Source organism: Agelaius tricolor, unplaced genomic scaffold, assembly GCF_023055355.1.
Source record: "Agelaius tricolor isolate 1412-34295 unplaced genomic scaffold, bAgeTri1.0.p SCAF_86, whole genome shotgun sequence".
In the NCBI taxonomy this organism is placed as follows: domain Eukaryota; kingdom Metazoa; phylum Chordata; class Aves; order Passeriformes; family Icteridae; genus Agelaius; species Agelaius tricolor.
Window position 1 is genome coordinate 192,878 of NW_027269346.1, and position 13,015 is coordinate 205,892.

At 65.1% G+C, this 13,015-nt stretch overlaps 1 protein-coding gene across 2 annotated transcripts; it reads left to right on the plus strand.

The window, feature by feature from the left end:
- Nucleotides 1-7,906: 7,906 nt before the first annotated feature.
- Nucleotides 7,907-12,997, plus strand: IRF5 (interferon regulatory factor 5). Of its 2 annotated transcripts, XM_071418438.1 has the most exons (9): nt 7,907-8,116; nt 9,359-9,556; nt 10,052-10,238; nt 10,465-10,517; nt 10,609-10,639; nt 10,715-10,996; nt 11,433-11,822; nt 12,102-12,220; nt 12,299-12,997. In XM_071418438.1, the coding sequence occupies exons 1-9, from the start codon at nt 7,994-7,996 to the stop codon at nt 12,530-12,532; spliced, it is 1,617 nt and encodes a 538-aa protein (XP_071274539.1). In that variant the 5' UTR covers nt 7,907-7,993; the 3' UTR covers nt 12,533-12,997. The 2 variants fall into 2 exon arrangements, with proteins under 2 accessions (XP_071274539.1, XP_071274538.1); XM_071418437.1 differs by lacking the exon at nt 7,907-8,116 and having other exon boundaries at nt 8,560-9,556.
- Nucleotides 12,998-13,015: the final 18 nt, after the last annotated feature.

Here is a 13,015-nt window from a genome sequence, read left to right on the forward strand (position 1 = left end):
GGGCACTCCAGCCCTGTGCCAGGGCTGCACAGCCCTTTCCAGGAGGAATTTCCCCCAAATCCCCCCTGAGCTGCCCTGGCCCAGCCTGAGGCCGTTCCCTCTGCTCCTGTCCCTGTTCCCTGGAGCACAGCCCGACCCCCCCGGCTGTGCCCTCCTGGCAGGGACTTGTGCAGAGCCACAAGGGCCCCCTGAGCCTCCTTTGCTCCAGGCTCAGCCCCTTCCCATCCCCATTCCCTGGACACTCTGGCCCCTCTCTCCACGCTCCCAGCCACACTCCGGCCGTGCCCCAAGCCATGACCACATCATCCCAAAATATCCCCGGGCTCCGCGTCCGCAGTGACGGCCCGGCTATAAATACACTCGCTGCAGTGCCCAGGCTCCCTGCACACGGTGTGACCCCATCGGCAGGGAATGTCCCCAGGGCCCCGGTCCCGCTTTACGGGCTCCCAGCAGCGTCAGGCTCTATTCTCTCAGCGCTGCCCCTGCTCCGTGACACATCGGGGGCTGAGGTCAGCGCCGGAGCAGCCCCCGCACACTGACACACTGCGGGGAAAGCAGCAGTGCTACAGCCTCGGCTTCCAGCGCCGTGATTCATCCGCCCCGCAGAAATGCCTAAATTAGGGCAGCGGGAGCATCCCGGGGCTGCGGCTCTCCTCTCCCGGGGAGCCGGGCCGGGCAGAGGCTCCCTCCAGCAGATATTTACAGTCAGTGAGATAATTCCATAATTCCAGCCTCGCCGGGAGCGCTGCCAGCGCTGACACTCGGGCACGGCCCCGCAGTGAAGTCACGGGCTGAAAAAGCGCAGCCCAGAATTCCTTGGAAAACCGCCCACTGTGTTTTTCCCCTCGTTAAATCTCCCTTGGTGCTGGAAGCGCACAGTCTGGAGAGCAAAATGGTCCCAGATATGGGGAACAGGCACTGAAAGCATGAGATTTTTATCTTATTAAAAAAATACATCTCAGGGGTTGAGATGGTGAACAAAGGGCAGCTCAGGAAGGTTGAAATATTTAAATTTTTATTAACATGTAAGTTAAGGGGGTTTAGTTGGGTTTTTTAAAAAATGGTTTGAGAGTAATTTTGGTTTTGTTTTTCGGTTTGTTTTTTGTTTTTTTTTTTTTTTTTTTGAACAAAACTGCCTTAGGAGGTTGAAATGTGAGGGGGTTTTTTGAGTGAAATACGGTTTGGAGTTGGGCACCGGGAGGCTCTGGGGTGGGCACTTGTGCCCAGTCCCAGAGACACAGAGCAGCTCCCGGTGTCCTGGCCATGGCCCAGCAATGCCCACAAAAACCCAGAGGACTGAGGGGAGTCTGAGGCTCTTTCTGTGCCCTCCATCAGCTTTCCCCATGGCAGGGACCATTCTCCTCTTCCCCCACAGCCTCGTCTGACCATTCCTGGGGAGGCAAATCCCACTTGATCCACCCACCTTTTGAGTGCACAGCTGCCTTTTCTCATGTTAGCTGAGCCCGGAGCTCTCTGCTGCCCTGGGAGTGATTTATTGCATTTCCTTACGGAAGTGCTCATGGAAATCCCTTTTCCTCCCCTTCCAGAGGAGCTGAATGACCTCTGAGATCCAATTCCCTCTGGAATTCTTTTTTTTCACACCTCACACCATTCCCATTGTTTCTTCTTTCAGTTCTTCCAGGTTTTCAGTCTTTTAAAGCCATTGACACGTTGCAGCTGGATCTTCTTCTCTGCCTGTATTTAGCATAAGGCAAAGCCCACTCCCAATTCCTGTTTTCCTGTCTTGACCTTCCCAGTCCCTCAATCCCGCTGGTTTTGCCCAAACTGTGGACATTTAGGGGTTTCTCTGCTCAGACAGCACTGACAGACAACATTTCCCTCCCCCAATGGTCTTGTCCCACTCCCAGCTGTCGGTGAGAGCAGATCCCAAATTGGGTAAAAATTCTGATTTTAACACACTTCCCAGCTGGGTATTTATTAGTGGGACCTTCAGACACTTCCAAATCCCAGAATTTAGGAACGCATGTTATTTATTAGCCAGCTTTTTGGCTGCAGCCATGTTTGCCTCATTGTCACAGACGCCAGCCAGCAAAGCTCCAGGGAGGATTGCCTCGGGATTTGGGCAAGGGAGAGGGAATTTTATTGGTCTGCCTATTATTGATCCCCTCCGCCCACCACAGCCACCACGGGGCCCTGGACACAGACTCCACACCGGCTTCCCCTCTGTGAATTCCCTGAGAAACCCCTGGGGGACGAGCTGGGATGGTCTGGGAAGAGACAAAACACGAGGAATATGAGAACAGCCCCTGGAGGTCCCAGAGTCTCTGTGAGGATGGGAAGCCTGTGCTTGAAATGTGGGGAAAAGAGGATATATGGAAATGTTTTAGCAATCTGGGAGGGTGTGGATGAGGGTGTGCATTTTCCAGGTCCAGCACACAGACCTGCAGTGGGAGAATTTGTATGGAAGGGACAGAGAAGCAGGGATGGAGAAGCTGGGATGCAGAACCTCTATCAAGGAGGCCGCCTGGAAGGTGTATCCCGACGGGAAAGGCTGACTCGTGCTCTGCTTCAGTTTCCCTCAGCCCATGGGAAGGAAGGTGGTGTCAGGAAACCAAACCACAGAGTTGTTCCCAGCTTCTTCCAATGGCTCATTCCCCATCCATCCATCCATCCATCCATCCATCCATCCATCCATCCATCCATCCATCCCAATGCTCCGGTGACCCTCCATGTGACCCGCTGTGGGCACGGGGCATTCCTTTACAGCCTCATCCCACACTCCAGAGCTCAGCCCCACGGCTGGGTTCAGCCCAACCCCACAGAACCCAGCCCAGGCCTGGGCCCAATCCCAATCCCAATCCCACAGAACCCAGAGCTGGGCCTGGCCCCACATGGTGCTGCCTGGGCACTGTCCCCAGGCCCTGTCCCTTGGCATTGTCCCATGGCACTGTCCCTGGGTACCGTCCCCAAGAACTGTCCCCTGGTCCTGTCCGCAGGCACTGTCCCTGGGCACCATCCCCGGGCTCTGTCCCCAGGCTCCGTTCCCTGGTCCGGTCCCCAGGCTCTGTCCCTGGGCACAGTTCCCGGGCCCTGTCCCTGGGCTCTGTCCCCAGGCACTGTCCCTGGGCACCATCCCCGGGCTGTGTCCTCAGGCTCCGTTCCCGGACCCTGTCCTTGGACTCTGTCCCCGGGCTGGCACCGCCGTGACCCCTGGGGACGGGCAGCGGCTCTGAAGGGCCCCGGGCTCCACGGGCGGGGCCGGGCGTGCCCGGGGAAGCCCAAAGGCCGCTGCCAAACGGGACGAGGGCAGCCGGGCTCGGGTGGCTGTGGGTGCCCCGCGGAGCAGGGGACGGGCGCCGTGAGGAGGAGCAGGAATCCCGCGGCCGGGGGAGCTCGGGAGCGAGGCGGCGGTGGGAGGACGGTGGCCGAGGAATGCCCCGGCTAATCCTCCTGCCCGCCGCCGGCTATTTAGGGAAGAACGGAGGAGGCCGCGCTCAGCCCTGGCTCCGCTCCCGCTCCCGCCGGCTGGATCCAGGCCCGCGCCCCCTCCCGCGGCCGCTCCGGGCCGGGCTCGGCCGGGCTGCCCCGGGCCGGGCTGGGCTCGCGGAGCCCCGGCCGGAGCGGCACCGGGCCCGGGGAGCGGAGGCTGCTGCCGGGGCCGGCCGCGTGTGCCCGGGCCGGGCGCTGGGAGCCGTGATCTCAGGGAGCAGCAATGCGGGGGCGCTGCCAGCCCGGCTGCCGGCAGCGCCAGCCCCGAAATGTCCTTGTCCCGGCACGGCGCTGTCCCCTGCGGGTCACCCGGCATTGTCCTGCCAGCCCGGGACAGCGCCGCTGGCCCCCGGCACCGGGCTCCGGGCAACATCGGCGGTACCCGGGCGGCTCCGCGCACCTCGGGCGTGTTTTGAGGAAGAAAGGAGGTTTTTGTTCCTGGTGAGGCTATGGCCAGACCTCCCGCTCCCCTCTGTGCACCCCAAAATGACGTGGGTGTCTCTGAGCCCCACGCTCCCGCTGGATGCACAGCCCGAACTCCAAGCGGCTGGATTTGGGAGCTCCCGGGATCCCGGGGGCTGCGGGGAGGCGGCAGCTCCCAGCCCCGCGGCTTTCTCCGCCCTCCTCTCCCGCCGCAGGATGACAGATGGAGGTCAAAGATGACACCATCAGCGTTGAATTTTCCCAGCTCTCTTCACTTACTCGGCCTTTCATTGGGAGAGTTTCAGCCAAAAAGGAGAAACTGTACCGGGGAATTCCTGGTTCCAGAGCAGCCAAATTTAATTAAAACCACTTCAAACATTAAAGTGATTCACCAGCTAAATCAATGCAATGAGAAACCCCTCATCAATTCTGCCCTTCCCTCCTTGGGTTTGTTTCCCCGGGGAAAGGTCACGGGAGCAGTGATCAGGCCAGGCCTGTGCCCCAGCAAGGGTGGAAGTGCCCAGGGACAATCGTGTGTCCCCAGTGTCCTGAGGAGCTCCAGACCCTGTGTGTGGCTGTCGTGGTACGGTGCCTGTGCCACAGGACGTCCTGGATTGGGTCCCTGTGCCCGCTGCTGTTTGTGCCCACGTGCGGCCCTGCCTGTCCCGGCTGCTTCCCGCTGCCCAGCAGCTCTCAGCGCCCGTTCCCGCGCTGCCCTTGGTCACCCGAGCCTGAGAGCTCCCCGGGGCTGGCTCCCAGCGCCCGGCCCCTCGCGGCGCCCAGGGAACATCCCGTCACGGCTCCGTGAACTCAGCACCCCCCAAATAGCCCGGCCAGCCTGGCCCCCAGCAGGAGCGCTCCGGCCCCGGCGCTGGCCCGCGGATGATCTTACAGCCGGGGAAGCTCCAAACATGCTGCTCCTGCCCATAAAAAGCAAAGGGCTTTGGGCATGGAATCATCGGGAACACGGGGATTGCGCCAGCTGGGGAGACGCTCCCGGGAGGCAGCGTTGTTGGAACGGCGAAAGGGCAGAGGGAGCTGAGGCTGGGGCGGGGGAGCCCCCAAACACAGCTCAGTCCCTCCAAGGGTTTGTAAAACACACCCAGAGCTCTGCTGCCGCTGCTTGGCTCCTTGGCTGCCTCATCCCGATGGGAATATGCGACCCAAATCACGCACCAGAACCAGGTGCTAGGAACACAGAGGTGGTTATTCCGTTATATTGTGATCCTTGTTTTCCAATTGCCCCCACATCCCAGTCTGCCCCATACCATGGCTCTGGAGACCATTCCAGAGAGCTGGAAGCTGGCAGAAGCTGTCCCCTCCCAGCAGTGCCTGAGGCACAGGCCCTGGGCACCACCCCAGCCGTGAAGCCCATCTGGTGGCAAGAGACTGCACAGGGAGGTCCTACTCAGTGAGAAGCCGAGTTTTCCAGGCAGGAAGAGGAAAAACACCTCACTGGCGCAATGGTCCAATGGATAATATTGGAATTTAATTAAGTTAAGGAGATATCTGCAGAACTAGAAGATCCAAACTCCTCTCCCAGCACGCCATGTGCTGCCTCCTGCCCGGACACACATGGAGACAACAGCCCCTCCGGAGCTTCCTGGGCCACAGCTGCTCCCGCTCTTCCGCAATTCCCAGGAATTCTTCTTCCTTATCTTATCTTATCTGGGCACCCGAGGCTGCCCTCAGGCGCCGCTGTCGGCCGGGCCGGCGCGCAGGTCGGGGCGCAGGCGGATCTCCACGAGGCGCACGGCGCGGAGCAGCACGGCCAGCTGCGAGCACAGCCGCGCCACCACGTCCAGCACGGGCTCTGCCAGGTCCCGCACGCCGCCCAGCACCTTCAGCAGGAACAGCAGCAGCGGCTGCAGCAGGCTGTGGAACAACGCCGCCAGGAACGGCTTCAGCACGTGGTCACCGATGGCTGTCAGGACACCGACCACCAGCGCCTGGATTTGGGATGAAACCCTGTGTTTGAGGGATACTTGCCAGCAGGAGTCACCAAACACGGGCTGAGGCACAAAAATCCCACAACGGGAGGGAAACGTGCAGCAGTGGAGGTTCGTGCTCCCGGTACCGAGGGACTCTGCCATCCCCAGCAGCTGCTCCGGCCGCGGCTCCGCGGGAACAGGGCGCTCACCTGCACCACGGCCTCGCCGAGGAAGCGGATCAGCTCCACCAGGAACAGGCTGAACACGCTGACCAGGCACCGCGGGACGGCAAAGAGTTCCCGCAGCTTCCGCTGCACCGGCCACTCGGAGCTGCAGGGAGAGCAGGGAGTGTCAGAGCCGGAGATCCGGCCCGCTGAGGCGATGGATGCACCTCCATGCCGGAGCAGAGCTGGAAATCCGGCCTGCTGAGGCGATGGATGCACCTCCATCCTGGAGCAGAGCCAGAGATCCAGCCCGCCGAGGGGGTGGATGCACCTCCATCCCAGAGCAGAGCTGGAGAGCCGGCCTGCCGAGGGGGTGGAATCACCTCCAGCCCGGAGCAGAGCCAGAGATCCGGCCCGCCGAGGGGATGGATGCACCTCCATCCCGGAGCAGAGCTGGAGAGCCGGCCCGCCGAGGGGGTGGATGCACCTCCATGCCGGAGCAGAGCCGGCACCTCAGGCAGCTCCTCGGCAGCACATCCCAGCTCCCAGCCACCAAATCAGGGAGGAGAAAGCGCTGGAGCCGTGCTGCCACAGGCTCCCGCTGCATGGCCCAAACCCGCCTGAAGTAGCCCCAAAAGCCAGTCCCTGGGGATGGCACCCAGAGCAGCGGCTGGCCCGGGGAGCAGCAGCCCAGGTCCAGGGAATCCCGTCCAACACCACCGGAGCAGCTCCGGCGTGGGCAGTTCTGAGGCTCCCTCTCATGGCCACGGCCACGAGGTGATCCGGAGATTTATTCCGGTTTCTCTTTCCGCAAAAATACCAAGTGGAGAGGAGGGTGAATTGTGCCGGGTTGGGAGGAAACACCAACCCAGCGGAATGCAACGGCAGCAGCACCGGTTTGGGGTGGAAGGAGCGACTGCAGGATGACCCAAACCCCGAGGTTTTCCCCCATTTTGTCCCCGTTTCCCAGAATCCCAGGCGAGATGCTCCATGCTGCTGCTCACCCACCCCGGATCCCACTGTGGAGAAACCCCCAGTGAGGCCTGAGCAGATCCCCCTGGGGACACATCCCTTCAGCACCCCATAACCGGTGCCTTGGGTGCCTTTCCCCATCCGGGATCAGGCCCTGGCCTGCGGCCAGACTCGCACAGGCTGCAGCTGTCCCTCGGGATCAGCTGGGATCCCGGGAAAAGCACGGACAGGGCAGGAACAGGCAGCGTGGTGGGATAAGCTGCAGAGCAGTCAGTGATCCAGCCGGGAATCCACCCGGGAATCCACCTGCTCCGCTCCTACCCCCTACTCACAGGGGTCTGAACCTCTTCCCTGGGAATCCAGCCGGGATCTGAGCTTCTCTTCTCCCGGGAATGCACGGGACTCTACTCCCCCACCACCACCCTGAATCCAGTGGGATCCGCTCCTTTCTCCGAGCACTCCCCGGGATCTGCGCTCCCTTCCAGAAAGCCCCGCTCCCGTTCCCAGTGGTCGCACGGGGATCGGGGCGAAAAATAACATTAAACCCCTGAGATCTGCGAGTTAAACGGGGCGAGACTGGCCCAAGCCCGCCGGGGCCCCCGAGTCCCCTCCGTCCCCCCGGGGACATCCCGATACATCCGCACCCCGCCCCCGCGTGGCAGCATGTCGGGCTCCCGTCCACCGGCGGGGCCCAGGGCAGGGGGAGTCCCGGTACCTCCTTCGGTTCTTCCTCCCGGGGCGGGGTGGCGGCACCGGGGGGGCGCGGGGGGCACCGGGGGGGCCCGGCGTGCGGCGGGGCGCGCCCGGCGCCATGCGAGCAGCCCCGCCCCCGGCCCCGGCCCCGGCCCCGGCCCCGCCCCGACCGGGGACAGGCCCCGCCCCCTACTCATTGCCATGCGAGCAGCCCCGCCCCCGCCCCGGGCCAGGCCCCGCCCATTCCAGATAAGTTGTTGCCGCCCTTGGTCACGCCCATCGAAACCGCGCCCCCTCATTGACAGACAGCTGGCTCGGAGCGGGGCTCAGGGGCGGGAGCGTGGGCGCGCCCACAGATGAATGACAGAGACTGTGACCAATCAAAGCCCGCAAAGGCGCCCCGGTGTTCCCGCCCACGGCGGAGATCCCCGTGCGTCACGTGGAGAGGGAAATAGGTACTGCGTATGCAAATATATGCAAATCGTATGTTAATGAGGGCCTGCCAGCAGTGCGGGCTGACAGCCGGGCAGACGGGGCGGGATCCGGGAGGGGACACGACGGTGGGGACACGGGGGCTCATAGGGGAAGAAGGAGGGGGGACACGGGGGACGAGACGTGGGGGCCACACGGGGGGGGGCTCGGAGGGACACCAGAGGAGTGACACGAGGGGGGGTCCCGTGGGGACACCGGGAGCCCCGCTCCACGCCCCGTGTCCCGGGGCGGTCCCGGCCGGTCTCGCCCCACGCCCACGCCCGGCCCCGCGTGCGGAAGCGCCGGGCGGCGGCGCCGGGAGCGGCCCCGAGCGCAGGTGAGACCCGGGACCGCTCCCGACGGGCGCGGGGGATTCCCGTGGGGTGGGACCCCGTGGGGAGGGGGCCGTGGGAAGGGGGCCGGGGCAGTGGCGGGGCGATGCTGAGATGCCGGGGAAAGCCGCGGGGACACGCCGGGACAGTGCCCGGTCCGCGAGGGGGGCGGCAGCCCCGGACGCGCCGTGCCCAGCGCGGTGCCGCGGCCGGGCCCGTCCGTGCGACACGCGTGGGCGCTGCCCCGCCAGGGGGGACCGGCGGGGACCCGCGGGGAGCGGGGGGCTCCCCTCGCGGGGCTCCTGTGACTGCGCAAGGACCGCGGTCGGGACTTCCCGTGTCCCCCATGTGCTCTCCGTGTCCCCCCATCCCTCGTGTGCCACCCCCTGACTCTGTGTCCCCCGTCCCCGCTCATCCTCTGACCATGCCCTCTCCATCCTGTGTCCCCTCTCTCCTCATGTCACCCGTGTCCCTCCTCCCTTCTCCATGTCCCCCGTCTCCCGTACGTTTCCCGTGTCCCTCCACGTCCCAGTGTCACTACATGTGTCCCCCATCCCTCATGTGTCCCCTGTCCCCTTTGTACTCCCCTTGTCCACTCTGTGTCCCCGTGACTCCCTCCCCTTGTCCCTCGTGTCCCCTGTCCCGTGTCCCCTCCGTCCTCCTCACATCCCACGTTCCCTGTGTCCCACTCTCCCCTCTGTGTGTCCCCTGTCCCTCCTGTCCCTCGTGTCCCCTCCCCTTCTCAGCTCCTCTTTTCTTTCCCCGAAGCCACCGCAGCTTCTGCTTTCGGCTGCGGGTGTCGCCCCCGACACCCCCGGGCGAGGCAGAGCTCGGGGGGGCTCCCGCACCCTCCCGGCCCTGAAAGCGGAACCGGAGCTGCCCCGCGGGACCGTGCGGGGCCGGTTCCTCTTTCGGGAGCGAGGGCGGCGCCCGGCGGTGCCCCTGGGCCATGGAGCCCCCGCGGCGGGTGCGCCTCAAGCCCTGGCTGGTGGCCCAGGTGAGCAGCCGGCGCTTCCCGGGGCTGCGCTGGCTCGACGCCGAGCGCCGCCGCTTCGTCATCCCCTGGGGACACGCCACCAGGAACCCCCCGGGCCCCCAGGACCACGACACCATCTTCAAGGTGACACCGGGGACACGGGGCGGGAGTGACAATGGGCTGGTGGGACGGGGACAATGGGGACCTGGGGACATGGGGTGGGGGCGATGTGTGATGGGGTGACAATGGGGAGATGGGGTGGGTGACAGTGGGATATGGGGGACAAGGGGCAGGAGTGACAGGGTGATGGGTGACAAGGGACACAGGATGGGGGTGGCAAGGATGGTGGGGCACATGGGATGGGGGTGACAAGGATGATGGGGCGCACGGGGTGGGGGTGGCAAGGATGGTAGGGGCACACGGGATGGGGGTGACAAGGATGGTGGGGGCACACGGGATGGGGGTGACAAGGATGATGGGGCGCACGGGGTGGGGGTGACAAGGATGATGGGGCGCACGGGGTGGGGGTGACAAGGATGGTAGGGGCACACGGGATGGGGGTGACAAGGATGATGGGGCGCACGGGGTGGGGGCTGGCGGGACCCGCAGGCCGGGGGTGCCGCGCTGACCCCCGCGCAGGCGTGGGCGCAGGAGACGGGCCGGTTCCGGGCCGGGGACCCGCCGGACCCCCCCCGCTGGAAGGCCACGCTGCGCTGCGCCCTCAACAAGAGCCGCGAGTTCCGGCTGCTGCTGGACGGGCCCCGCGGCTCCCCGGCCCAGCCCTTCCGCATCTACGAGCTCTGCGATGAACCCCCCGGGGGCGCAGGTACGGGGGGCTCTGGGGAGGCCTTTGAGCAGCCCCCGAAGTCCCAGCGCCCCACAGAGACCTGCCCCCCCCCCCCCCAAAGGGACCCACCCCCTGTGAAGCCTCAGTGCCCCATGAGTCCCCAGGACCCCTCAATATCCCCCCATGAGTCCCCAGGACCCCTCAATATCCCCCCCCCAGCACCCCCAGTTCTCTCTGCATTTCCCAGCCCCTCTTTCCCTTGCAGATGGGGGGGATGAGGATGACTATGGCTGCAGCGGGGAGGAAGACGTCAGCCAGGTATCTGGGGGGCTCGGGGTGGGGAGATCCCCACACCAGGGATGCCCCAGAGGGCCAGGGTGGTCCCTGTAACACCCACTCTGCCCTGCAGCTCCACAAGATGACATCCCTGAGCATCGATGGTGAGTGGGGGGCTCAGGGTGGCTCGGGGTGTCAGGGGGGCTGGGTGCAGCCTCTGACCCCCCTCTCTGCTCCAGACACGCAGCACAGGGGTGATCTGCTGCCCCCTTACCCCTGGCCCAAGGAGGAGGCTCCCCCCTTTGCCACCCAGTGCCCCCCGGGGGGGCCCTTTGGGGCTCCCCCCCCGGCGCTGATCCAGGGGGAGGCAGGGGGCACCCACGGGGCCCCTGAGCTGCTCCCCGGTGCCCTCGCTGAGATGGGGCCCCCCCTGGGCCCCCCAGGACCCTCGTCCAGCTGCCCGGTGGCACCGACAGAGCACCTGATCCCCGACCTGCTCGTCAGCCCCCACATGCTGCCATGTGAGCAGGGCTGGGGCCGGGGGAACTGGCTGGGCTGGCCATGGGTGTGGGGGCTGGAAGGACTGGGGTGGCCATGGGGTGGTGGGACAGAGTGGCCATGGGTGTGGGGTGGCCATGGGATGGACGGGAGCGGCCACAGGGTCACTGGGTGAGGGTGGCCAGGGGGTGGCCATGGGGTGGCTGGATTGGGGTGACTGTGGGCACAGAGTGGCTGTGGGATGGATGAAGGGTGGCCATGGGGTGCCCATGGGGTGGCTGGATTGGGGTGACTGTGGGCACAGGGTGGCTGTGGGATGGATGAAGGGTGGCCATGGGGTGGCTGGATTGGGGTGACTGTGGGCACAGAGTGGCTGTGGGAGGGATGAGGGTGGCCAGGGGGTGCATGGGGTGGCCCTGGGGTGCTCCCGGCCCCGCTGACCCCGTGTCCCCCTGGCAGTGACTGACCTGGAGCTGAAGTTCCAGTACCGGGGCCGCCAGGTGTGCGCCCTGACCGTCAGCAACCCGCACGGCTGCCGGCTGTTCCACAGCAGCCTGGAGCCCACGCGGGAGCAGGAGGAGCTCTTCGGGCCGCTGACGCTGGAGCAGGTGCCCTTCCCTGCTCCTGACACCATTCCCAACGAGAAGCAGCGCTTCTACACCCACCAGCTGCTGGACGTGCTGGACCGAGGGCTCATCCTGGAGCTCCAGGGCCAGGACCTCTTCGCCCTCCGGCTCTGCCAGTGCAAGGTCTTCTGGACTGGGCCCTGTGCCACGCCCCAGCCCGGCCCCAACCCCATCCAGAGGGAGACAAGGACCAAGCTCTTCAGCCTCGAGGGCTTCCTCAACGGTCAGAGGGGAAGGGGAGGTGGCCCTGTGTCCCTTGAGAGCAATGGATTGGGATGGAGAGGCCAGCTGGGGTGGAGGCACACCAGGCACGTGGTGGCATCAGGGGACAAATGTGCAATGGGGACACCGGCTGGAATGGTGGGGACACCAGGTGGCACATGGGAACAGAGCTGGGATGGGGGTCACCAGCTGGCTCTCGGGGTTGCCCTCAGTGGGGTGCTGGTGGTCCAGGCAGGCATGAGGTCCCATCCTGTTCCTCACCTCGGTGTTGGCCCCGCAGGCCTCATCCAGTTCCAGAAGGGGCAGACCCCCACCCCGCCTCCCTTCGAGATCTTCCTCTGCTTCGGCGAGGAGTGGCCGGACCAGAAGCCCAAGGAGAAGAAGCTGATCACGGTGCAGGTGAGGGGCCGGCCCGCGGCTGTCCCGGGTGATGCCCCGCGGGGTCCCGGCCCCGGTGACGCCCCGTGGCTCCCGCAGGTGGTGCCGGTGGCGGCGCGGCTGTTGCTGGAGATGTTCTCCGGGGAGCTGTCCTGGTCGGCCGACAGCATCCCGCTGCAGATCTCACACCCTGACCTCAAGGACAGGATGGTGGAGCAGTTCAAGGAGCTGCACCAGCTCTGGCAGAGCCACCAGCGGCTGCCGCCGGCGCAGCCCCCGCCCGGCCCCTCTGCGGGGCCCTGGGCGCTGCCACCTGGGCCCCTGCCCCACTGACAGGGACACGGGCACAGCTGGCACTGCCAGCCGGGGTGAGTCCCTCCGTGGCCAGCTCGGCTGGTGGGGCCACCCAGCACCGTCCTCACCCCTGTCCCTACGCCAGTCCCCATGCCTGTCCCCCCAGAGCTGGCAGGGACCAGCACCAGGGTGCTCTGCAGGGGAAGGGGACTGTGACCCCCCACCCTGGGGCAGCTCTGCGCCCCTCCCTGCACTGCCAAGGATAATCCCCCTGGGACTTTTGGGGGAAACAACAAGAAAACAGGGCTGGGGCCACCTTGGACCTGGAGCTGCCAGGGATGGGGGGGCACAAAGCAGTCCCAGCCCTGGGAGGAGAACCAGAGGGACCTTAGGAGGTTTTAATTTATTTTTTCAGTTTTTTGTTGTTTTTTATTGTTCTCGAGATGGCTACACACCCCCGGAGGGAACCGCATGCGCCCGCCCGCCCTGCCCGCACTCGAGCCACTGCCTCCTACCCCAAAA